The 27,201-nt window shown below is 35.1% G+C and overlaps 1 protein-coding gene across 1 annotated transcript; it reads right to left on the bottom strand.

Annotated features, from left to right (window-relative positions):
• Positions 1–145: 145 nt before the first annotated feature.
• LOC132556730 (sperm-associated antigen 17-like) lies at positions 146–27,201 on the bottom strand. Its single transcript, XM_060221172.1, has 40 exons — positions 27,112–27,201; positions 25,773–25,913; positions 25,212–25,403; positions 24,715–24,889; positions 24,421–24,609; positions 23,538–23,564; positions 21,857–22,041; positions 21,405–21,549; positions 20,711–20,904; positions 20,360–20,497; positions 19,947–20,223; positions 19,413–19,619; positions 17,583–17,603; positions 15,325–15,525; positions 13,353–13,526; positions 12,774–12,961; positions 12,020–12,174; positions 11,632–11,804; positions 10,793–10,980; positions 10,522–10,659; positions 9,703–9,970; positions 8,484–8,657; positions 8,083–8,219; positions 7,651–7,786; positions 7,197–7,375; positions 6,729–6,867; positions 6,293–6,492; positions 5,986–6,130; positions 4,820–5,696; positions 4,156–4,325; positions 3,789–3,994; positions 3,273–3,414; positions 3,013–3,114; positions 2,734–2,880; positions 2,460–2,567; positions 2,097–2,248; positions 1,453–1,713; positions 1,119–1,263; positions 823–960; positions 146–655 (listed from the first exon to the last, which is right to left on the bottom strand). Exons 1-40 carry the CDS (start codon positions 27,199–27,201, stop codon positions 621–623), a joined length of 7,059 nt encoding a protein of 2,352 aa, XP_060077155.1. The 3' UTR covers positions 146–620.

The raw sequence follows: 27,201 nt of genomic DNA, 5'->3' as shown, positions 1-27,201 counted from the left end.
CTATCTACACTATTGTAATAAAAGTATCATACTCTGGATCCAGTTAACATCAAGGTGATCTTACACAACATACTTTACTCAGGAATGTAAATAAAAAGATCCAATATGCATGAATATGATGTCCATGTATTTACTTCATCTTCACAAAAGTTACATAAATACAGTTTATACAAAATATACAAATGGTGGTATTACAGGTTATTGTAATTTTAACACTGCATTCTGTATGATTTCATACCAAATGAAAAAAATCACAAGGTGACAGTCAATATGTACACATCTTATTGCTCAAATAATTTTTGATGTCAATAGAATTACATGTATCAGATCATCTTTGGCAGGAATCTTTCCATGAATATGATGGACAGAATTAAGTCTTACTTCATTAGTGACAATACACATTTGTATATCAGTATTAGCATCCACAGGAAACGAGAAGCTAAAAAGGAACCTATTACATTTGTAATTTGAAAAATATCAGTTACTTAAATGGAATTTTAAAAATGTTTGTGGCCTACAATTGAAATATATCACAGATTTTACTCAATAATTACATGTATGTCACAAAGGACATTTTGTTGAGCACAAACTGAAAAAGTTCACTATGCACTTCATCATCTTCATCTCACATATGTGGAATCTGGCTGAGGTGGACCTGAAAAAAAAATACAGAAACTTAATTAAAAAACCTGGCTAAAATCACTTTGAGTAGAACATCGATAAGAGAAATATTCAGTTTGAATTTCTGAATTCAAAAACATTGAAAGATTTAACATATTAGTTCCATCAGTCTTATCACAGACCATGTGTAAGATGACTGACCTGGGAAGGGGTTTTTCCTGGGCCTGATAATGCCTGTACTCTGTGGGGGACGGGTGGAAACCAAACGTGTCCCTGGGGATTTCCCCCCCTGAGGGCTGTTGGGACTCCTATTGTCGTAGGCATCCGCAGTCAGAACAGGTAAGCAGGTTAAGGATCACAAAGTGTTAGAGTCTGAAATGTCATGCTTTATATGAATATGCAAAAGTACATGAAGAACTAATATTGATAAAAATACAGTAGTCTTGATCACATTCTACTTTTTTCTGAACTTTCTGTGAACTTTCAAAAAAGGATATTTGCTGTGATGGGGAGGAAGAGTATGTCAGTTTCTGTGACAATTTCTAGGTCATGTCTGATTGACCCAACACCAGATTCTCCTTCCACTCCAACGGCAATAGCGTACAGTTCGCAATCAAGATCCGTCTTCATTCCTGCAGCAATCTGTATAACACAAATACACAGGATAGTGGAGATATAGCTGTATATTGCATGAAAAAAATGAACATTATAAACACACTGACTTTGTACCTGTAAGTTGAAAAATTTGTAATTCTAAATAACATCATGAACATATCCTAGATAACTTCAATAAGTCAGGAGGCTTTATCTTTGAATACAATGGTTACTCACTGGTCCTAGTTTGTAGTTGATCCTAAGTCCAGTAGCAGGAGGGGGCTGTCTAATTTTGAAGCGACAGGAGTCCACACCTGTATTCTTTAGACAGACAGTACAGACATATGTATTCCCTTCTCTCAGGACTCCAAAGTCAATCTCCTCTGGTAGCAGGATAAGGCCCCTCATTTTCTCCAACTGGACTTGAGAAGGGACAGATGCTCCAGCTGTCACAGATGTATTCACTTTTCGACGTACGCTCACCTCAATGTTCTTATACTGAATTGTGAAACAGTTAAACTTTGTTAACACCAAGTTATATTACTTGTGTAATATTATTTGTGAGATAATATTATATGATTTTGATTCTAGAAATAGAATGCAACTTATGTTAAGAGTAAATATACTCTTTAGATTTCATTGAAATGTAAAATGTTTCAATTGGGTGAAAGTGCGAAGAGATTAATTTGTGAATATATAAAGTGTCAGAGAGATAACTAGTTCATATGTAAAGCTGTAATACAAAATCATTTTGAATTGGTCAGCAGAAAGGAAACCAGTTGGGAAACATGATAAGGTTTTATCAGGGTTCTAAAGTCAAAACAGTTTGTGATAAATACCTGTCAGGTGTGTTCAAGGACTCTGTATCTTTATCTGCTTACCTTGGTGTTGGGGATAGCCCCAGGACGTCCTCCCTTGATTCCCCGAGGAAGCACTACAGCCTCCTTTCTTGGGCGACCTGTCACATCCATCTTCAGGCTTCGGGTCAGGACTAACTCACTCTCTCCCTCAGGAACCTCACCAGTTGAATAATCTATTAAAAGAAAATAAAACCGTTAAAAAGATGTGTTCAAACTTTTTAGTCTCTATTTGACCACACATTTTTATCTGTTGTCTTGCACATTTCAGTCTGGGTTTAATAGTACATGTAATGTATTAGTAAACTTTTACCAGAAGATCTTTTTGACAGTCAATAGGTCTGACAGAAGCTGTGTTCTTGTATAGATGGCCCTAAAACAGCATACCTTCCTCCTCCAATGGCTGTTCCATGATGATGGCTGGGTAGTCTAGCTGTGACGGTAGGTCAGATGGTGAGTCAATCTGACCTCCAGCATGTTTAGGAGTAGGGTTATCTGTAACATTATCAATATTGTTTATACATCTCTAATTGATCTTGAAAAGCTCTGAGGGAAAATGCACTTTTTACCATTAACTGTAACAATTGATATGTTTATCTACAAATCTGGTAAAAAAAAAAAAAACATACAAGACCACCAATTTCATGAATCTATGACTTACATGGTCTGCCAGTGCTGGTTTTGACAGCATGCCCAGGGGTGGGGTTATCTGGACGAAGAGGGGCTGGGGAGCCTTGTCCAGTAGCATGAGCTGGGGTGGGGTTTCCTGGGCGGATACCTCCACGGGATGGAACAGTCTCTGCATACACTGGAACAGTAGATTATTATCAATTAAGTACATTCCTTGCTGTGTCATTGCAATATTTTGTTAGCTATGAAGCAGAAATTAACATGAATACCATCAACACAAATTCTTAAAGACAATTTCATGATAACTGACCTGCATATGAAATTGGTGTGTCAGAGACTTGTTTTGGGTGGAGAGTGTCCACAGGTGAAGTGCTTGACCGGTCACTTTGAACTGAGGTCACTGCTGCTACGGCTGTTCAAGCAGAAAAATGTATCAACATGAAAGATATGGTACTTTTCACATAACTGTTTAATGAAATTGCAAACTTAAATTATCATATCCTATCCAAATTAGATGCTAAACGAGAGCTTATTGAAGAAGTTATTACAACAGATTTAATGTGAGCTTACATCGTGCTGGGTATGCACTGGTATCAGGGGAGATTTGCTGAGGGTTGTTACTTTGGCTAGACGAGTTGCCCCGGACAGCTTCTGTGCCATCCTTTCTTGGGTCCTCTGTCAACTGCTGTAAAATCTCATCAACATCCTTAGCCTGTTAAACAGAAAAGTGTTTTAAATTTAGTCATCATTACAAAGTAAACCTATTTGTTTCAATGGAATATTCTGGGATTAATGAATGTCCACATTTTCTCCACAATTCATTACAGTGATAAAGACAAAGGCTCTATAAGTATATATATTATGCAGTCAATATACTCATGTAATTTAAATGCTGTGTGGGAGGGCCAGTGTTGTTTTCATAGAATGTCCAGGATTTATGCAAAATAACTATTTTTTTTCACCTAGTCAAGAACATAATGTTATTTACATTTTTCAACAAAAAACTTTTTACAGCATGCCACATCATGAAGATAAATACAGTTTTTTTCTTGAAGATTTCACTTTATCAAGGAAATTGTTTATGACCTGTGTAAGGAGGAAGGCCTTTCCAAATTCACTGTCAAAGTAGGTAGGAATTCTCTTCTTTCTGAGTGCATCTCTTCCATCTAGTTCCTGGTTCATCTCACGCTGGTCCCGCTCCCAGTCAGCCATGGTGCGTTTGGGCTGAGGAGTTGGGGGAGGACTTTGTACCGGGGGTGCTGTCACCTTCTCATAGATGCCTTTGATATCGGCTGAAATATTGCAAGTTTTATCATCAAAGAAGTTTTGTTTCAGAAATCTTGAAAAAAATAACATATATTATAATATACTATAAGTTTTGCAAACAAGCTACAGTTGAATGTTTTTGTTCCAAGGAACCTTAATTTAGATATGAACATTTGCTTGACCTTACCAGGCTCATACTGTGGAAGTTCCCGCTGAGCTGTCTGGAGACCAATCTCTGTAAGGTCTGCTGCATGTATCCTTTCCTCGTCTGTCCTTGGATCAACTACCTGCATCATGTTAGTGACCTTGTTTCTCTCCGTCACAAACTCAGCATACTCTTTTACTCCTGCCTGCAGGCTGTGTAGACATCAAATATACCGTTATATAGATCTCTGACATATACAAACTTTACTCTGTTTCAACTGCATACTTGAGTCAGATTATATTATAAATCTAAGCAAAACATTTTGCTTCAAAAAACTGAAGAATTGTCAACAGTTTTACAAAGAAAGTTATCAAAGAAATCAGTGAGTGTACAGTGAGAAACTGAGCCTGGAGTTTTTCGTCTATCACTGCCAAAAAACATTTTTCCTTGCACTAATTTTGTCTTTCAAATCAGAAATGATTAGTATCTATCATTAGTGTACTTATAACCATTGTATAATGAATTACTTTCATAACATTCGGTAAATAAAAAGTAGAAAACAAATTACAAGATACAAGACCTGAATGATCTGTAGGAATTAATGACTAATAAAGTTCAAAATTATTATATTTAGTCCCATCAGGTAATACAGTGTAGTCTACTGAAATACCAATGTATAGGTATTTGTGTATGTATCTATATTTACCTCTCTCTGAGACCTCCTGACACAGGTTTGTACTGTATAAGTTGTCTCAGTTCAAGGATGTTCGGACATTTTAATATGGGAATCCTGATTGGCTGTCTTACTGCTGCTCCCACAGACAAGCCTTGACCCAGGTTTTTTCCATAGCCTGGTCCAGGAGTTTTGAATTCCTTAGGAGGAAGGGTTGTAAGATCTCTACAGCGTATGCCTGGAGGAATTATGGACTCCTGGTCATATTTCTTAAAGAATTTCTCTGATGGGCCTCCAAGATATGGCTTGAGAACGGTGATCCCTTGGACACCAGGATAATCGGGAAGGTCATCCTTAAGGACTGCTGTGGCAGGACTGTGCTCAGCAGTGTTGATATATTCTGCAACATCTTGGTACCGTAACAGTTCTGTACCACTTCCATCAGAATGAAGAATGAAAAATCGGGGAGCATGTTCTCTATAAGAAGTCAATTTTTTATCGCCTTTACCTTCATCCATACTAGATTCAGAAAGTGCATCTCCATTAACAGGGATCACTGTAAAATCCCCATTACTCTTTACATTAAATACATTTCCATCTGAGTCAACAGTTTCCACAACTACATCTGCATTGTGACACAGGATGTATTGTAGTTCTCTCTCAGGGAGCAGCTGTTCCATATTTCTGATTGGACGAGGGTAGTAGGTGAGGGTGCCCTCCATATCCACCTCTACACGCCCACCATCGTGCTGGTGTAACATGTAGTATCCATCTGGGAATACATTGATGGTTGTGCCATTTCCAAATATGGTCAAGTTCTCACTTGTTAAACAGTTGAATTCTACTGTAGCATATGCAGGACACTCTACCTTCACAAACTTCACTGTTTGAGTTTCAAATTCTTTTATATCTGAAAAAATGACAAGAAAATATGAATCTGAAACGTCAATAAAAAAAACCCTCCAAAAAACCCAACATATTGTTGTATACCACTGATGACTGAAACCACATTAGCATTTAATTCTTTTGCTCAATAATAAATCATCAAACCCTCATTATTTGACTGGGAAGTACAACTCGTACCGTACATATGGATATTTACAACTTACATATATGTAATGTATTGAAAGCATTTTTTCATCATTTTTAAAAATTACTTATTTTCCCATGTAAATGTATGTACTGGAGAAAGTAAGTACCATTATCCTCAAACTCCTCATCCCCATTAGATATCTGGTTCTCCTTGTAGTATGTGGTGATTCTTGTACCATCTGCATGTTCTATGATTGTAGTACCGTCAGGGTAACTTATAGTGATCACATGGTCATCCCGTGTTGCCATGGACTACATAGAGAAAAGAACTTCCTGTTAAATTTGTTGATCAATGTTCAGTACTTCCAATCAATTAGGATACAATGTTTAATATAAGCAAACCCAATTGTCTAATTGAGATCAATTTGCGATTTACATAGAAAATGCCATTTTTTATCAATTACAAAAGCATACCTGGCTTGTCTGGGGGTCAGAGGCCAAACTGACCATGACAGATTTGAGTTCCTCTACATTGCCATCACTTTTACAGGCGATTTTCTCTCCATTAGGATAAGTAGTGATCCACATGCTCTTTTTCTCTGGCACCTCCTCCTCTGGAGCCTGTTCTGCAATCTTGTCCTGTGACTTGCTGGCTTTTCCCTTAGCACTGGCTGCTGTTACAAACATTATTGATAAACTGTACAAGAGCAATTTTTCAATATCCAGTCCAATAAAGCTTTGTAATGTTTTGTTCCAATAACAAGAGCTTGTATATTGTAATATAGCTTTTATACGCTGTTCAAGTACACTACTGTCAATATTAGATAGATATATTACAATGTACAAGAAAACTGGCACAAAAAACACTCACTGCATACTATATTTCTTTGGAACACTTTTGAGTTCTTACCTGCTTTCTTGGTGGGTGTTTCTGCTCTTTCCCCAGTCTGACTACGGGCACTTCCCACTCTCTGGGGGGAACTACTGCTACTTCGCTTGCTTATCCAAGGACCAGTGTGAACACTTACTGTACCATCTGCATACAGCACCTACATAGGCCAAAGATTCCTTACAATGTATCACAAAGCACCTACATAAATAACATATTCCTTGTTTCATACAGGGTACAATATATGTATCACAAAGCACCTACAGGGTACATCAGATTCCTAACAATGTATCATACAGCACCTACATAGGCCAAAGATTCCTTACAATGTATCACAAAGCACCTACAGGGTACATCAGATTCCTAACAATGTATCATACAGCACCTACATAAATAACATATTCCTTGTTTCACTTATATGATATGATATATTTAAAATTACTTTGACTTTTTTAAGCAAAAGTTGTGTCCTTGAATGTCCAAACAAACCTCAATAGACCCATCCATCATGTTTTTGACCACTGTTCCTTCTGATGTGATGATTCGTGATTGTTCTGACAAGGCATACTTTCTTCGCATGGCTTCACATGGCTGTTCACCCCGTGTCTTAAAGGGATAACTCTGCTTTATGAGCAGACGGCGGTCATCATCGGACAACGGCTTCATACCTGGCAACAAAACAGGAAATTCACATGACTTTTGCTCATACATTTAGTATTCTATATATGGTATATTGTTGGCCTTACAAAAAAATTATGACCTTCATTTTTTATATTAAATCTTAAAGGACAAAAACCATGGCAATGTATCGACAACTACGAAACAATTGAAAGTGACTAGGAGTGTCAAATTTGCTTTTATATCTATCTTGACCACAACTGTACACATTACTGATAGTGGTATGTTCTCCAACTTTCAGTCTAACATTGGAATTTCCACGTACCAACAGAACTCTCCAGCATGTACTTTACACTGAGGCCATCAGGTGCACTAACATACAACTGCTGGAAGGGCTGAAGCACTGGCTTTTCCTCATCCTTCTTTTCCTCCTGGTCCTCTTCTTTCTCCGTTTCTAGAGGCTACAAATTACAGGAGATGCAACTTAAAAACTCTCTAATTTAGATGCACATATCTGATGATTTTTGCTTTCATATTTTTAATTTGAAAACCTTCTTTTCCTTCAGTTTCAATTCATTCAATAAATAGAAGACTCACTCAGATTAAAATTTTTACAATATTGTTTACACTTTTCAGAAACTGTCAGATTTTTCCACAGACTTTCCCTTGGTATTGACAGTGAATGGGATTTAAAGATAATATTTACACTTTTCAGAGAGTTTAAAGACTTTATTTGATTCAGTCTCTGGATACTTACTGTGATTGGAGGTGGGGCCTCTGGTGTTGGGGCTCCTTTACCCTTGTCCCCCTTTTTACTCTTTGTGGGTGATGGTGGTGGTACAGGACTTGGAGTGGTGGGTGGTGGAATATAGACCTTTGGCTCATATTTCTTACCTGCAAAGTCAGTTTTATTTATTGACTACAGTTGTGTAAGTGATATTTCTTAGAGCAAATCTTTTTATTTTTAGAATTCCATGGAGGTCATGATTTAAACACACATCCATTCACTGTTTAAACTAAATTCTTTTATCTGTTTGTACCAATGACTAAACCCTAAGTGATAAGATAAAGATTTCTATCTGCAGAAGAAACATGTCTATGATAAGAAAACTTTCTCAATTATAACCATCAATCAACATCACAAACAGGTATACTGACCATCCTGGGAAACTCCATTAGAACCAAACTGACTGAGTGACAGAGTCATTCCATCCTGCAGATTAGCAGTTATGCTACCAAAAGCACTGACTGATTTTGTTTTCTTTTCCTCAGATTTGGTAGAATTACTTCTTGCTGTACTCCCAGCATCTCCATCTTTGGTCATCTTATCACCTATAAAAAACAGTCAAAACATAAAAGTCTACATTTTTACATAACAAAGTGTTCTAATTTCTATTGTCAGTATACAAAACATGACTTTACCAGACCTACTGTACCACAAAATATCTTTTAAAAAATATTATAATTATATACATCAATTTCAACATGGCATTGAAAACGATACAAATATCATTGTGGTTTCACCCTAATTTGAGCACAACAAAGAAGATAGCCAAGTGTGTGTAGTTTCATCAAGATCCCTCCACTAACAAGTAACTAGAGTGCTGACAGACTTTTGAAAATAATAACAGTACCCTTGACCTTGACCTATAACCTTGAAACTAAGGCTTGTCTATATTATTTTGGTGTTTTATATGTGTATTATGTTGGATTGAAATCCCTCATGAAATGAAGCTGCTTGATTGCTGAGAAGGACTTTAAAAAAAATTTAAAATGATCTTGAGAAAAGAAGCAATAGCGTGACAACAAGATTTCATAAATATCATAACAGTGACCTTGACCTTGACCTTGACCCCAGAATCCTGAAATTCATTCTTGTATAATATTTTATATTCCTTTATTAATTTGTGAAGTTTGATCAAAATCCCCAGAAATGAAGCCCCTAGAATGCTGACAAGGATAAGTGTAAAGTTACATATATTACATGCATGACCTATGGGAACATTCCTATTTCTGCCTCCTGACATTCATCATGATTAAAAAAGAACTGTTGAAAAATCCTTTACCTTGATATTTGACCCTACAACCTAAGTTGAATTTGTAAAAGATGTTATGGCCCAAATAAGTAAGTGAATTTTTATCAAAACCCCTCAAGGAGTGAAGCTGCTAGAGCACTGACAAGGATCTATATTATATCCAGGAACATCCCTATATCTCCTCAGTGCAACTGTTCCAAAACCTTGAACTTTGATATTACAGCCATAAACAGGTAACTCCTTGAAAAAGCTGCTGACCTAAATTTACAATAACTCTCAGAGGTATATCTTGTTTCTAATGCTGCATTATCTAAAGTTGACCTTGACCCCCATATACGTACCCTGGTCCTTCTCTGATTTCTCATGTTCGGACTTCTCAACCTCCTCTTTGTTTTCATCTTCCTCTTCACTGTCCTCTCCTCCCTCCTTTGGGTCGATGACATGCACACAGAACACATGTCCATCTTTCAACACAGATGTCTTTATAGAGTTGGTGCCTTGTGCAAATTCCAACTTCTCAGTCCTGATCTGGCCACCATCCGATGGGAAAAGGGTGGTTGTCATCCCAGCCACATGGATCAGTTTGTTACCCACATCATATCCAGTGAACTAGATAAACCAATGAAGTCCATATCTAAGTTAAAATTTGCAGGATCAATAAAACATCTTTACAGTCTTCTACATCCTCAATACTCCAGGGGGTCTTTGCACCCTTGGCACATGTCGTGGCAAAATTGAAGGCACAAACAAAGTACGTACTTTGATTGGTTCCAAGAGAAAACAACTGACCAATGACATACTGATCATTCCTTTTAAAGATTACAAAGGAGCAACACCAAAGATTTGTTTAATGTACATCAAAAGACCAAACTAGTCTTTTTGTCTTGTCCACTAGGTGTTTCACTTGGAACCTTCAATTTTGCCAAGACATTTTCCAGGGGTGCAGAGAGTGAAAGTGATCGTAAATCAATTGAGTATTGAAAGGGTCTTCTAATGTCATTCTCATCATACATATAGTAATTCTGCAAATGTAAATAGCATGTAAATCTAAATGTTGAATATCTACAGACTACATATTCAGAAATTGCAGAAAAAGCAGATCAGATGAATTGATTTGATCAATTACTGTGCATGAGATAGTCAATTACATGAACACATACCGGCCAGTATTTTTCTTCCACAGGGGGTGCATCTCCATCCTCCTTGGGCTGATCGTCTACGGGCTCTTTAGCAGATGTCTTAGACTTGGCACTGGCCCTTGATCCTGGTCCCTTTTTGTCTTCCTTCTCTTTTTCAGCCTGTCACAGAGGTAACCGTTTGTATCATTAAAAGTTTTGTTTTGAAATTATGATTAATAGCAACATGATAATAAACTAATACATGTTCCGAGGCTAGAACTGTCAGTGTAAAACTATCAGAAACATAACATACCTTTTTGCCTGATTTCACTCGTTTTGCACTTTTCTCTCTCTCCTTTTCCTCCTCTTCAGCCTTTATTCTATCTTGTTCTTCCTTCCAGGCCTTTAGTGAGTTAGCTCTGACAAACATGTTACTGGCAGCTGATGAGGGGCGCTCCTGGCTACTAGAACGCGAGTTCTTACCAGGACTTTTGGAGCGACCTATCAATTTAAGAACAAACAATAAGAGTTAAAAGCAGTTTAACAGTCAAGTCTAGTTAACAAAAGCAGTTTAACAGTCAAGTCTGATTCACAAAAGCAGTTGAACAGTCAAGTCTGATTCACAAAAGCAGTTTAACAGTCAAGTCTGATTCACAAAAGCAGTTTAACAGTCAAGTCTGATTCACAAAAGCAGTTTAACAGTCAAGTCTGATTCACAAAAGCTGTTTAACAGTCAAGTCTGATTCACAAAAGCAGTTTAACAGTCAAGTCTGATTCACAAAAGCAGTTTAACAGTCAAGTCTGATTCACAAAAGCAGTTTAACAGTCAAGTCTGATTCACAAAAGCTGTTTAACAGTCAAGTCTGATTCACAAAAGCAGTTTAACAGTCAAGTCTGATTCACAAAAGCAGTTTAACAGTCAAGTCTGATTCACAAAGATATCATTGTAGAAAAGTTTGATATATCAACTGTATGGTTTTTCATAATTTGAAAGTTTTACCAACCAACGTTAATAAGCCATAAGTAATGGAGACCAGATCATCACTCTGATGAAGTGGATTCTAAATCCTCACATGGAAACAACTGTTTATTCTAAGGAACAATAACAAAATACAGGAGAAAAAGATATTAGCTGCTAATACGAAGACCTACTTGGTGATTTACGAGGTGACTTGCGGCCCTTGGCTTTTTCTGCAGACTTAATGCTTGCCTCCTCATCATCCCTCATCTTAACAAGCTCTTTAGACAGGAGGATAGCCTGGTATTTAGCCTCTTCCTCCTTGTTCCAGTCAGCTATTGACTCAGCTACACACTCCATGTAATTCCTACCGACCAACAAAATCAAGTTAAGAAAACCTCTTCATCAGTTATCAGAATGTTTCAGTTTACATAGAATAATTCATTTCACCGAGACTCCTCACCTTTTTCTTAACAAACATGATGTCTTTCACAAAAATATCAATTATATGATAAAATGAGTCATAACCATGCTGACATGATATGTAAATTTCAGAGATTCAATTGTTTAAGTACAATGTACCTGAATCCAAGGTTACAGTGAAGTTCTGTATGCCAGTCAACATGATTTTGAAGCTCCAGACTGGACGGGTTGTGGAGGACTAACATCAGTGAGTTGTCTCTTTTGTGGTAGTACATATCCATAAATGGAAGCAAGAAGGAAGCTTCCTTGATGATCTGTAAAAGGAAAAATGACATTATTTCTGTTCAATTTTACATTAACTAATCATTTGTGATACAATAAACATGCTATTTACAGGATTTAACAAACTATTTACAGAGTATCTCAAACCTTATTATCTGTCCTTTACATACAACAGTAAACTGTAAATTTCCCATAGATGACACACTTCTCAACTGGCTACAGATACATTGAACAACTGACTACTGATACACTAAACCACTGACTGATACATTTAACCACTGACAACTCATACACTTAACCACTGACAACTCATACACTTAACCACTGACAACTGATACATTTAACCACTGACTGATATATTTAACCACTGACAACTGATACATTTAACCACTGACAACTAATACTCTTAACCACTGACGACTGATACACTTAACCACTGACTGATACACTTAAATACTGATAACTGATACACTTAACCACTGATAACTGATACACTTAACCACTGATAACTGATACACTTAACCACTGACAACTGATACACTTAACCACTGACAACTGATACACTTAACCACTGACAACTGATACACTTAACCACTGACCTACTTATACACTTAACTAGCACGTTCATTACCTGTAAAAGGACGTTTGGTTCATAATGTTCCGCAAAACACCATTGGTCTAGGTTGCGTTTCTGAGCATCCACAATTTCCATGAGACTCTCGTCAGTGGTCTTGTCTGGCTCTGTCTCAACAATATCCAGCTCATCCTCCTCCTCATAGTGACGTATAGGCTTACCTTCCTCATCCTTCTCAAAGTGAACTGTAACAGTGTAACAAACAGCTTTTATTATCACAACAATACAAACCTATATAATAGGGCAGTGTATAGGTATTTCTGAGAGTATGTATAAGTGATAACATAGCTAAGGATAAGTAACATATAAGTTAAGCCTTACATTGATCATTTCCACACAACAGAAATGTTACCAGTGATGTACTGTTGTTTTAAGTTGTGGTTGTTAAGTAATTTACTTATTTCAACAGACATTATTACCATAAAGTATTGTTTTTAAGGAACACTGCAATCATTCTCAAATTTTACTGTTTAACATTTTACAGTATATGTACTTTCGATACTTTCTATCAATACCTAACTCCTTTCATTTCCCTGAATTGTAATCCCTGAAAATTAATGTGACCTTGACACTGACCTGAGTTACTCCTTGATCTGTGGCCACCAGAACTTGACCTTGACCTTGAAGGAGGTCGCAGTATGCCTTTCTTGCTGTCTGTACTAGAAGGTCGTGAACCATCCTTCTGGTCCCCAACAGACACAGATTTTTCCTCTGTCTTCATACTCTTGGTTGTTGTTGGAGACATTGCTGCTAAACAGGAAGGGGCCTTACATGAATCTTACTAAGCCATGTTGTTACATGTACAATGTGCCACATCACCAGTGTTTATAAAATGGCAAAGAGATTGGAAATACACAATGGAAAGTGTTATATCATGATAAAGTCATGATCATCTTTCTGGTATTACTATTGTAACATTGTAAATTTACTGGATCATACTGTGACTTGATATACATTGTTACCAATCTCTGCACCATTCTAGAAACCTGTCTCTATCTATTCCACCAATTAAATCACATCAAACATCAGAGAAAATTACACACGTAATACAAATTTTAAATATTAAGATAAAACACTTCATATTTAATTCACAATTTCAATATTTTTTAGTTGCCACAAAAATCAAAGTCTAGTGTTAATTACTTTACATTTGAAAATAAGCAGAGTTTTCCTCGTAAACAAACTTTATACAAGTACATGCATTTAGTTGCTTTTGATTTTAATGACATGCTTGACCTAAGTAAAATTTTGAAATGATCTTGAAGTACTCATGTTTTTGTTTTAATAAGGCTATATCTAATTCAACATTTGCTTTATACAATCTAAATTCTACAATGCATGCTTTCTAGTCTAAATTCTACTGTTTCTATATCCAACTCTAAATTCTGAAGTGGTTTTTTTTCTTAGTCATATCTGAAAATTTAGAACTGGCTTTTTAAATTTTCCATCGCAATGAAAGCAGCATGCATAATATCTGTTTACAGCATGCAAGGTAACATATTGGTTTTGTTCAGATGTAAAACTGCATCAGGATAATACTTGAGATATTGTAAATTATTGCATGTAGTTGTCATTATTATTATTTTCATTATTAATAATTATGTTTTATTCATTATCATAATATCTTTTTATTAAAAAGAAATTTTGAATATTAAGAGAAGCCAAAGAAATTTAAAGAACAGTATGATAAAGTCCCCATAACTAATTATTTCATATGTTCTTTTGATTCCTAAATAGATTAATGTTTCACAGATATTCCATTTCAAGCACTGTCCAAACATTTGTCTATATTATCCAGAGGCTGCAAGACAACAACAACCAAAAAGACATCTATATACTGTACAACCCAACTTTAGTTTACGCAAACTTTTGTAAATATCTTAGAAGTAGTGAATTTCAGATTTCTTACTATACACACTACATCTGAGTGTTATACATCATCAGGTGGCATCTTTTTACAGAAACTGCTGCAGCTTGAATTTCACACGTATAGCAAGATTAAAATTAAATGACTACATCAAAGTTCATATCCACCACCAAATCATTTAGAAGACATCCACAAAAACCAAAAGCAACATGCATTACAGATTAAATTTCATTTAAATCTCAAAATTAAATTTTGTACTTCTAGAAATAAGATCATGCAAGAAAAACAGAGAAAAACTGGCTAGAAAGAATCATTTAGATGGAAGATGAAGAAAATACAAATGTGTAACTAGCGTGAAGCTTGTGCATTATAGATAGAATATGATATCAAGTAGGTGCATGGAAATCACAGGGGAAAATGTTAAAGAGAAAAGATATATGAAATCTGACTTTTGGTTTAGTTCCTTCACTCATTAAAAGCATAAAGGATTAAAATCTTGAAATGATAAAATCTTCATGCACCTGCTAGATAACAAACACTTGATCAATAGGAACAAAACCTAGAACCTAATGTTTGGTCTATAACTAAAACTTTTATCTCCTAAAACAGTGGTGTCCACAACAAATCAGCCTGGTCATTCCATGGAAAGATGACCAGCGCTGTTTAACTACACGACTTTACTTTTCTTTCTCGTCCTAGATCTAGACTTCTGTGACTTGTTCTCTGCAGGGCATTTGTCTACAGGCTGAGCCTGCGGTTCAGGTTCATGGACAGACTTCTGGAGTTGTGTGTTGTTATCAGGAGCACCGGAGGGTTGAGGGGGAGGTGAAGGAGTACCAGGCAAAGAGTAATCTATCAGGTCTGATAACCCGCTTAAACTCCCTGTGATGGAACAAAGAGGTTAGAAGACAGAACAGACAATTGGTTATTGTTTCAAGCAAAACAACACATTAGAACCATAAACCCATGGTAGTACTTACACATGCAGAAAGGAATCATTATTATTTAAAGTATTAAAGATTAATTTAGTTAAGATTTTTTCAGATTGTCATTTGGTATCCTGATTGCTCTAGGCAAATTTTCCTTGACACTTTCCTGTCAACAGCTTAATTATCTCAAGACAGATTTACCCAGTACATGCTATCAACACTAAAGAGCCTGAAATTTGTCCCAAATAGTTTTGCTTCATTAATTTGGTATTGATATAGAAGGTTGTAAACTTGTCTCAAAAGCTAACAATTAATTTATCAGTCTCTAAACAAAATAAAATATAAAAAGCTCATTGTTCAAGAGAAATGAAAACAAATAATTTGTAATGTTATGAAAAACATTTCCTGGTTGTTTGAGATTGGTATATACATATGTGTGAACATTGAAACAGAACAAAGGCAATATCAATGCCAGTGAAACAAAACAATTTTCTAATGGACCGACGGACAGTAACTGTTCCATGTGCTGTAGTAAGACAAATCTATAGACAGTATTTACATTTACTGTACACACAGTCTAGTGTTTTCATTGACAGTTAAATGTGACAACATAAAAACATAAACACTGACAACTAACTTTCAAATCCAGGTAAGGAAGTGTAAAGCAAACGCCGTCATGTCTACAATTGTGACACTTAACCCCTCATCATGACAAGGTAAGCAGGGCAACGGACAAGACATGTTACATCAGTTCATAGGGATCAATATCATAGCCTGTTGTGATTAATCCTTATGAACTTGTCTTTTCTAAATTACAAACAACTGAATAACAACAACAACAAAGGGCTTTATACATCTCTCTCAGGTCAACTTCTAGAAATTGCACTAATTAGGAACAACTATAATTAGGAACAACTATTGACAGGACAAAAAAAAAAACAGAACGAGAAAATAGACAAATGGAAAATAAAACATAAGGATAACATGATGACTTGAGATACTTTTATAATTGGGTTAATTTCTTTCAAGGATGACTTTCCTTTTAATCTATATATAGTTTGATTTCCTTGTAAGTCAAGTACAAGCACTTTAAAGCAATTTATCAGAACATGATCCTAACTACAGAAGAATAGACAATGCGATTTTCCTTGTCTGTGTTAATGGGATCAGAAATGAATGACATTGACCAGGAGAATATAGATTGATTACCCCACTGACCACAAAATCACATCAAATATATATCATATATATATATACACAGTCGTCCACCAAACATGTACCTGACTGGTCCGAGTAAAGCGACATAACTGTCACTGTAAAAATAAATTTTAATATGTTGGAAAAAAAATTGTTGTCAAGCAAGAAAACATTTTCTGAATAGAAGGTATGTTCTGGTTAAATACACATATGTTTGCATATAACATAGTAAGCATCTGGAATATTACAAATATATTATTCAAGAAATAAAATATATCCGGTTAGTAAATATATATAGGAGCATATAGAAATAGAACAGAAAAAAATGCAGGATATGAATTCTCTCAAGCATGAATAGAATTCTGGTGGGGTGTCAAAATAGGGTTTATCAAGCAAAAGTACAGGTAATGTTAAAATACATATAGATAATAAAAATCAAGACATGATCTTGAATTTTTCCAGCAGAATTCAGTCATAGGCATTATGTATATTCTAGCTTGTGTATTTTGAAAGTGATATGATGATTTGAGAAATTGTGAGGCAAATTAATTATATAAAAATTGTTAATAAGAATAGGTAATGAAAATTTAACATTGACTCTAATGATTAAATGTTATATATATTGTAAATATTTATTGTGAAAATAGTTTCCCTTAGACAAATATAAAATATAAGAACTATGGGTAATTGAACTGTGCAGGTGGGTGTACAATATACATGGTGTGATCAGTCTACATCCAAACAGGAACAAGCTTTTCCAGGTAAGTATGGTGATTCATAAAAATGAATGAATATGGCAGATGGTGAACTTACATGGGATCAAATTGATAGTGACTGTGGTAACAAAAACACAGATACATATGTACATGAACAAACACATAGATTGTTGTGTGTCAATTAAACTTCCACTACTCACAGTCTAGAGGCAAATATGTTGTATATACATCAACAATACATGGGGATATTCATGGTGTAATGAGGAATAGGTATTAGCACTGACAAAATGATTCCTGTTTCTTTATTGTACATATTTTGATATACAAAACTAGTACCTTCATATTTTAAAGAAATGACCACAGAGGTTTGAAAGTGATAAAACTTTCTTCTAAATGGACTTTTGCAGCAAAAGTTTTCCTTAGTGTCTATTCTTTGAAAAAATATTTTTCACAGTTATTTGTTAATGGATAAATAGGTTGTAAGGTAATTCAGTACAATTCCAACACTCACAGCAAATAAAGTATTTAGTTAATCAAGTTAACCATATACACATATCATTTTACATTGTCATAGAATGCTGTTATTGACATGCCAAACAAGCATCCAGGGTCGAGATGCTTGGTATGAATTAACCAGTGATAAGCAAAAATTTTCAAACACGAATTTAACAAAACTGTGTATGTTCTTTATCATGCAACAGCATTACAGATATGTTGATGTCTTTTTCACCCTTATTGTCAATTTTGCTTTCAAATTCATTGTTTTTTCAGTAATAATGATCATAAAAATTTCCACTAACCACTAGATAACTCTAACCAAGCATGGAACAACTGCATGGAACCAAACATTCTGACATATGCAACTGCCATCCTTCAAAACAAATTTGTGAATTACCCATTTACATTTGCCAATTACTATGTTTTTGTTGATTTCATGGGTACACTCCCAGTCGGAAGATTTCTGATTATATGTCCACAAATCTAATAGATATTGAAATCAGTGGCAGTAGATTTCTTGAGCATTACATTTATGTATTTGTCCAAAAACTCAAGTGCCAACAAAATAGTAGTTTTTTGGAAAAAAATTCCACAAAATTTACATTGTGCTAGTTTATCCTCTTTTAATTAGAAGAAGTGAAACAAAAGTTATCACTCAGGTTTTAGAAACTTAAGTGTGCTTATTTTGATTCTAAGAAAAATAAAGAAAAAAAATGATGAAATTACAATGGAATTAAAAATGAAGGATGACAAATTTGTTATCTACGCTATAAGAATGAGGCTATTGATCATATAACTAATCCAAGTCTGATATTACATTGGTTTTCTGACTGAAATACAAAACTCAGACATGTTTATTGATTCCACAGCCTGTCTTACAGTGTTGATAACTATCATATCTTATAACACCTGCTGTATACCTTCACAACAACTGAGGCTGTGTAAAGGCTAGGTAAATAAATGTAAGTACAGGAAGGATGTGTAGTACAAGTGTGTGGGACTTGTACATGTGTGTGTGCACAGATTCAGGGTGTACACATGTGTGCACACAGATGTAGGGTGTACTCATATAAGCGCACAGGTATAGGGTGTACACATGTAAGCACACAGGTATAGAATTTGCACATGTGTAAATACAGAGTGCATCTTAATTATCTAACTAAAACTGGAATGAAACAAGTTCTGAAAAACCTCTGAGTAAATTGAACAATATCACCAAACATTCATAACACAGAACATTTTTAATATTTCCCTAAAAATATGTCATTTTTTATGTTAAAAGTATCACAAAAAGATAAAAAGAAAATAACACATGGTAATGAAATTGACAAAAGTTCATATTCTAATAATAAAATGTACTGTTTTTACTTCAAGTGAGATCTCAGATTATCTATATATAGATGAAATCCTATATTGTTGAAAAAGTTACCTGATCTCGAGGACCGCACATCTATCTCATCCTTGACCCCCTTTATCTGGGTCGGTATCATTCCCTTAAAAAAGGGGTAGGGATCATCCCAAGGGATGGCTGAGTGTTCAACCCCTTCGCTATCACGTGTGATGATAAACCCATTTGGATCTGTACTGGCAAGGTCCATACTCTCAAATACAAACTGTTTGAATGCTCGGTCAATCTCTGAAGATAAAGTAATTATACCATGTAATAATCATCATAGCATTTCACTGTACAACAGATTTCTATATACAGGAATGGCCTCCTTGTCTATGCACAACTCATTTTGAAAAGGTATTCTCATTATTAGATCTTCATATACACAAATTTTCATCAAATTCTTTTTCAGAATGAAGCTGATCAGAGCTGTAACACTGAAATGGATGTTTTGATATGTTGCAATTGGAAGAATGTAAGTAACAACATATGCCTCTCTTCTCCTCATAGAATGGGTGGGCACATACAAATGATCTCCTTCATATTTTTCAAATTTTTTTATTAAGATTTTACCTGATTGTGATAGTCCTCCTGTCGCACAGAAATGTATCAGCTCTTGGAGTCTGGCGGCACGCTCCCTCGCAATGCGAGATCCAGGACGAGGAATGTGTGTCAGAGAAGCAAATGGCAGGCGCTTGAGCATGTCTTTCTCTACTTCCTCAGGGTTAAAGTTGAAGATCTTTTTAAGATGATTGGTTCTGGCTGAGATTTTATCATGAAAGTTCATTAATAATGGCTGACCTGGTGTTTCTGGGGGTTGCTCTTCAGCATCAAATACATCAGACAGAATCTAGAAAGTAAAAAAATTAATTTAAAACAGAAAATACTTCAATGGTCACAGTTATTTTTCATATGAATGTTATTAATAAAACAATTAAATAGCATTGCGACAAAAGTTCAATAACCATGCAATAATATGACAATACCTTCTGTTCATCCTCTGAAAGAGCAAGTTTGAAAGCCAAGCCACTGATGTGAGCGGCCAGCTCAGAGTTGAGGCCATCCTGTCTCTTGGGAGGAAGCTGTTCACTTGGGGGATCAATATTCTCCTCAGTGGCTACCACCTACAAACATGACCAACAATATTCAGCTACTACCATCTAAAAATATACATCCTTTGATTAACTAATATAGTCAATATGGAAAAATATTATTTTGGTGTGCAATAAACACAACACAAATGGATATGACCCTTTGATGACTCTAGATCTAAGACTGACCTTGTAATTACAATACAAGTGTCTAGTATCAGTAACTGTATATATTCATTGACTCACCTGATCCAGCATGGCGTGCATGACAAGTGACACACTGACACTCTCCTGGGGCACACAACTCATCAGGTCATTGTAGAACCTCATATCAACCTGTGGGGCAACCTCCAGCATGTCTGGGTGGATAGAGGGCACACTGGGGGCAGGAGGTTGTTGGGCAGATGGGGTAGGGGCACCTGACACAGCTGGGCGTTCCTCTGGGAAGTAACATCATCATGTTTAATATTACATAGAATCTAGCTGACCTATTTATTTTTCCTCATCGAAGGTTTTATACACCGTTCATACCATAAGGTTCAACATTGTAAATAACCCATAGCATGACTCTCAATAGCTTATTTCATGTTTAACTGCTCAATGAAAACCTGTCTTACAGAACCTGCATGTACCCAGTAGAATCTCTAGCTCTGTGTACATATACAATCTCTGTTTACCCTACAAAATTTCTGTGTACCAATAAAAGTATAGATCTGGGTACCCTCTCTATGTACCCCACAAAATCTGTGTACCAATAAAAGTATAGATCTGGGTACCCTCTCTATGTACCCCACAAAATCTCTGTGTACCAATAAAAGTATAGATCTGGGTACCCTCTCTATGTACCCCACTGAATCTCTGTGTACCCTACAACTAGAACCTCTGGGTACACTATAACAAGAATCTCTATGTACCCATAAAACAACTGTTTCAAACTCACCTTGTGCAGGAGGTGCTGCTTGACCGAACATTGGTACATGAAGAAGCTTGAGATTTTCTAGGTAGTTTTTGTACTGACGGCGGTAATCAATCAGATCATAGATCATACAAGCTACATCCTCAAACATAGCCAAGCCAAACACATTCTGAAAACATCAATTAACATTTTAAAATTTCTTAATGTACAGTTGTCAACATTCGATCAGTCTGTAAAAGACTGGTTATTTTTCTCCATTTCCCATCAGGCAACAAAACCACAAATCACTGAACTAAAGATTTGACAATCAGTCATTAATGGACAAATGATTGGTATACTTTAACAATGCCAGCCATTCAAGTGGAGCACATTCAATATAAAATCACATCTAAACTCCTATTGTAGAAATCACATAAGTGTTCCTTTACCATACTAAAGTCAATACTCTTATACTGCAAAATGTTAATAATGTTTACCTTCTGCTCAGCATCTTCAAGATCTTCTGGTATCAGAAGGTTCTTAACCTCATACTCCTGTCGAGCTATGTCGTGTAGTCGGGAACCATCTGGTTGTTTCTGTAACACCAGTAGGACATCCTTCCAAAACTCCTTGAGGTCTTTCTTGATCTTGAGTTTGGTGGCCCGCTCTACCTCCTCCAGGACTGGGATCAATACACAGCAAGTGTTAAACAGGTAGATCTACACAGGTTTACACAGGTAAACACACACTTACACACTCAGACATCCAAACACCAATATAAAGCATCAGACTATCACATCATTATTTTATAATAGTAGTTTTGATATCACATTATTTTATTGATGACAAAATCACTTCACTTTGTTTTACCAGCTCTAATGATTATATCAATTATTACTCATGAAAAAGATTTCTTTAATACTTTAAAATTTTCATATGAGAATTGAAAAAAAGATAGTTTTGATTATACTTTATAACATTAAAATTGCACAAACAAAATTTTATAATCCAGATAGTATTGATTCAAAATGGTTATGATATTAACTCATTTATAATTCTGGTTATATAAATGATACTTGTTTGATAATCATTAATCCTTGATAGAGGCATTTATCTTGATATCGTAAAGTATCCACTGCAGTGGACATGTATTCTAGACATGTAGACAATATATTTGGAGTCTATGTGATTCTAGCTTTCTATTCTACGCAGAACAAAGGATCCTTATTTTTTAACAAGTTAGATACTGATAAGTTAAAAAACTGTGCTTGAGTATGATGTCCTCATTGTTTCATGGTCAATAGGTATTCCTTATTCCGATTAAGGATACAGATCAGAACAGAATGTGTTAATAACATGAAAAAAGGTTAAAAGACAACATCTGGATTACTGTTATGTACAGCATTTACAATTCTATCAAGAAGAAGATAATAGAATTGTATTTCCTACCACATTTGTGACAATTGGAGGTCTGGTGTACAGTGCTGTAATCTAACAGACTGAGGGTTATAGATCTAATATCTGGTATCTGTTCCATTCATGTCCTCCATTTTGTTTGATTTACACCGATGAATTGGTCTGTACCAGCTACCGGTACTTATCATTACATTTACTGGTGCTTATATTAATACTTGGTAATCTACATTGTTAACCTTTAACCTGAAAAACGCTCTGCAAGAAAAAGCAGAAACTTGCTCAATAGCACAAGACAATGTGTATCAATATGTTGCAATATAGACATGTAGTTGAACTCTCAAAATATCATGAAGCAAATGACTACCAATATGAAAAATTTATGGTTTCATTTTGTCTTCTTCTCAAACTTCTGTTTGACCAACGAAATTGAATAAGACATCAAAATTGGACAGAAACTGCCAGTATTGAACAAATTAGTGTTATTTTATATATAAACAATTTAAAATCAAGTTTTTAATGTGTTAGTACAACTACACAAAATGACAAGATGTTAGCAAACATTTAATGAAAAACAAGTCATTAACAAGATGAAATCTATTAAAATACAACAATAAATTGTACAAAGAAAATCAAACAAATGAAATGAATGATGTCAATATTGCAACATTTGATAGGTAGAAGCAGAGCTAAAAGTGCTCATTGGGGTCCGACAACCAACTGGTGTTGTGGACACAATCACTGTCTCCACCATCTCTTACATACCGGCTTTCTGGGCAGCTTTGTCTTTTCCTGGTAATGTAATGTATTATCCAAATAATTCATATACAAGGTGACTGAGATTTGTCCTCTCCAATTTCTTTTTAAGGGTGTCATTTTCATTCATAAAAAATTTCTTTAAAATTTCATTCAAAGCAATGCAACACTTACACTACCACTATAGCACATGTGTATAATTTAGTAAACAAGTTACAATTCTGGAAAAAAAATGAGGAAAATGTTAGAATATAACCACACGTTATGTATATACCCATTACCAATACTCCCGGCCATTGGTTATTTAACAACTATGAAATTGCTTAGAGCACATATCTCCCACCTCCTGACCATGTACATGTACATCAAAATCTGTCTAAAAAAATTTAATACATCCCATCTCCTGACAAACTGAATCTACAACAGACTTACTCAAAGTTTCATCACTACGAGGAGTAGTATCATCCAGTTTTCCTAACAATGATAATTCATAAAGTAGAGGGACAAAAGACAAGTTTGATATGACTCTGAAAACAAAATATTGTTCATTTTGGAGACAGAAGTACCTTACCTGTAATTATTTTTTGATATTCAATTAAGTTTTGTTCTTGTGTATATTTGTGGAAAAATGCAAATTATTCATCAGCTTGGTTGAAATGACAAGATAGAGACTAGTCACCAACCTTAAGATTTTACTTATTAAATTCAAAGTGTTTGAAATATGATGACACTACAGCTGTGACAAGTGCTCACAAACATGCATGCTTGCTGTGACTGAGAAAGTGTTAAGCACACATTGGCTAATCTATAATGTGTTTCAAAATGTCAATTTAATTAATTGTTAAACATTTCATCTATGATTTTTTTCTGATAACAAATACACATTAATTACCTTGAGTCTTTTCATCCTTCTCTACTGCAGGAATTTCATCCTTGACCTCAAATCTGCTGTAGTCCTGAGATGAAATTCTAAGGATTGAGTCAACAGTGATACTCAGCTCAGCTAGCTGTGTGATGAGATGTGGGCTGTTGTATCCATACACAATGATATAGTGCTGGGCCCCATCATCTGGTTCATCATCTGCAAATCATCATTTAAAATGTTACTCTCTTTGGAATTATGTTTTAAAATGATTGAATTTTGAAAGAAAAAAACAAAAACATGTAAGATCATGGGCTTACTTACCAATGTATTTTCCTTCATCATCTTCCTCTCCTCTCTTTCTCAGTTTACTACCCTCCTTGGCTGCTGGAGGCTCTGGAGTTTTTTTGCCTCCTTTTCCCTTTGGTGGTGATTTTCCTCTTTCTTTACCTCCCTTTCCACCAGATCCTTTTCTTGCCTTATCCTTATCAACTGATGCCTATTTCAACAGACCAAGAGAGAAATATATCTATAATTCCACAGTGTCCATGATGTTTTCATTTCTACATTTCAAGTATTTTTTTTCCCAAGTTGCACGGTTTCATCAATTAACTTACAACGGAATACATTCACATTGAAAGTGAACATATATACCACTAATGACCATACTGTCATGTACGAAATGAATTTGTCTACAATGATCTCTCTTTTCTATGGTTCTGTTGAAAGCAGGAGAATGACATGGTGCTAAATTGGAATGACATTATTTTATCTTATGTAGATAGATAATATTTGAATTGTCATTGACTACAAGTGTATACCTTCTTTTCAGTTTCACGCCTTTTAATGTCTGCAGCTTTGATTGCCAGTAGTTTGTATTTGATAAGTCGTGCTAACAGAGGAAATGGGATGTCTTCATTGTTATCCAGATGAATTTTACAAGGCTCTGTAACTTCATAGTGCTGTGGGACATCTTTGGGTTTCTTGCCTTTAGGATTACCAAGCTCTCTCACCTAAAATATAATTACCAGACAAATTTGCCTGAATAAACTCTTCAAGTAAATAAAATCTTGAGGAAGACCAAAGTGATTACAGTTCCCTTTGAAAAAACAACTGAACGAAAAAATTTATACATTGGGTAGTAGGTATATATTGTAATATATGTGTATACATAATTGATTGTTTTACACAATAACATTAGAGAAAACGGTTAAAATCTATTGTGTATACATAATTGATTGTTTTACACAATAACATTAGAGAAAAGGGTTAAAATCTATTGTTAGGTCATGCCTCAAAAGAAAAAAAAAACAGGAAAAATGTAAAATTTCTCAATGAAATCTATGCAATAAACAAGATGTTTTCCTTGCAGCAAAACCTACCTCTTCCTCAAGCTTCTGTCTTGATATAACACTGAATAATTTGCGAGGTCCACTGGCAACAGTTGATCCCAAGATATCTATCCATGTGTAGTCATCAACTTTATTCCCAACAACAAAAGTGACATTTGCTTTCCAACTTTCCTGTGAGAGAATATAAAGACAACATCCCATGACTCTAATTATGCATATAGATACTTTAGGAGAAATTTAATAACTCTAGTCAATAAGTAGAAGGAATAAGTGTTTATTGGACATAACCACTGGACTTATACAGGAACATAATTCTAGTAATTGTTTTCCTGATTTACTGTAATATATTCACACTGGTATAATTATATATACTGAAATTGCACAAATACAGCACATGAGTGGGATCCATATACATATTAAATGAAAAAATATGCAAAAGGGCTTAAAAGGGCTTACATAGATATATCACCCACCCCTGGATATCAATGATCACCAAAAAATAATCAGGTGTAGATCTTTGTAGTGGAATGATGCTGGTGTGAAAATGAACCAAATTTGTTCAGGGATTCGTGAGATATTTAATTGAATGAGATATCATTCTTGTATACAAGGTTATCATGAATGCGTTATCATGTTCATGTACCCACAAACATTTCTATTTGGCAATATTTTAGCTATACTGAAAAAAAAAATGTAACCGGCAAAAACCACTAATGTTAACATCCTCTTCACTTGAAGACTGTGTCAATTAATTTAGTGTATCGGGAAAATAGAATGCAAGGTATAAATGTACATGCCATCAAAACAAATTTCAAGCATTGTGAAAAATGTAAAAGGAAACCAAAGAGCAAGAAATGAGTTGCTTTACTTTTGACTTAGAACAGTAATCTACTAGTCACACAGTGTTGTCATCCTCTAGTCATATAATGTCTGGTTATAGCCTTTCAAAATCAAGGGTGACAAATTGTTTGAAATGATCATAAAAAAATGAGTACATATAATCAATTCTATGGTAAAGTTATCATGTTATCACATAAGTATGCTTTAAAATGATGATCTGTTATGTTTGAACATTATTCTGACCAAATGAGGTAAAAAAAAATGGGTTTGAATTTGGTAGATAAAGTTCTGTGCATACATTAATCGTGCAATGTACTGTACATGTAGGATACAGTTCACAAATAACAACAATGATACAATTAATGGTGTATGCATATTGGCTCATAGAACTTCAGCTATAATGCAGAAAAATAAAATCGTCTTAATTGAAAAATGAAGTTTTTTGACAGCAGCACATATTATTCTTAACATTGTGATTATTTTGATGAATTAATTTGAACAAATTTTCGTGATCAGAATGATAGCAAACCTCATCAAACTGTGCAGATAAAAGAGCTTGTTCCCATTTTGCTCCTCCTTGTCCAGAGCCACTTTTGACCCTTTTCCCAGCTTTAGACAT

This window comes from Ylistrum balloti, unplaced genomic scaffold (genome assembly GCF_031769215.1).
Source record: "Ylistrum balloti isolate Yb309-2 unplaced genomic scaffold, AGI_CSIRO_Ybal_v1 Utg370586, whole genome shotgun sequence".
Lineage (NCBI taxonomy): Eukaryota > Metazoa > Mollusca > Bivalvia > Pectinida > Pectinidae > Ylistrum > Ylistrum balloti.
The sequence above is the reverse complement of the archived record's forward strand: the minus strand, read 5'-3'. Positions and strand labels throughout refer to the sequence as shown.

Bases quoted from the DNA above. Each gene is read 5' to 3' on its own strand.
- LOC132556730 (XM_060221172.1), bottom strand. From the start codon at position 27,201: ATGTCTAAAGCTGGGAAAAGGGTCAAAAGTGGCTCTGGACAAGGAGGA. The intron at 23,565-24,420 runs GTAATTAATGTG...TTACATTACCAG, and splicing joins GAAGGATGAAAAGACTCAAG to GAAAAGACAAAGCTGCCCAG. The intron at 19,620-19,946 runs GTAAAATCTTAA...CTTTATCTTCAG, and splicing joins AGGAGGACTATCACAATCAG to AGATTGACCGAGCATTCAAA.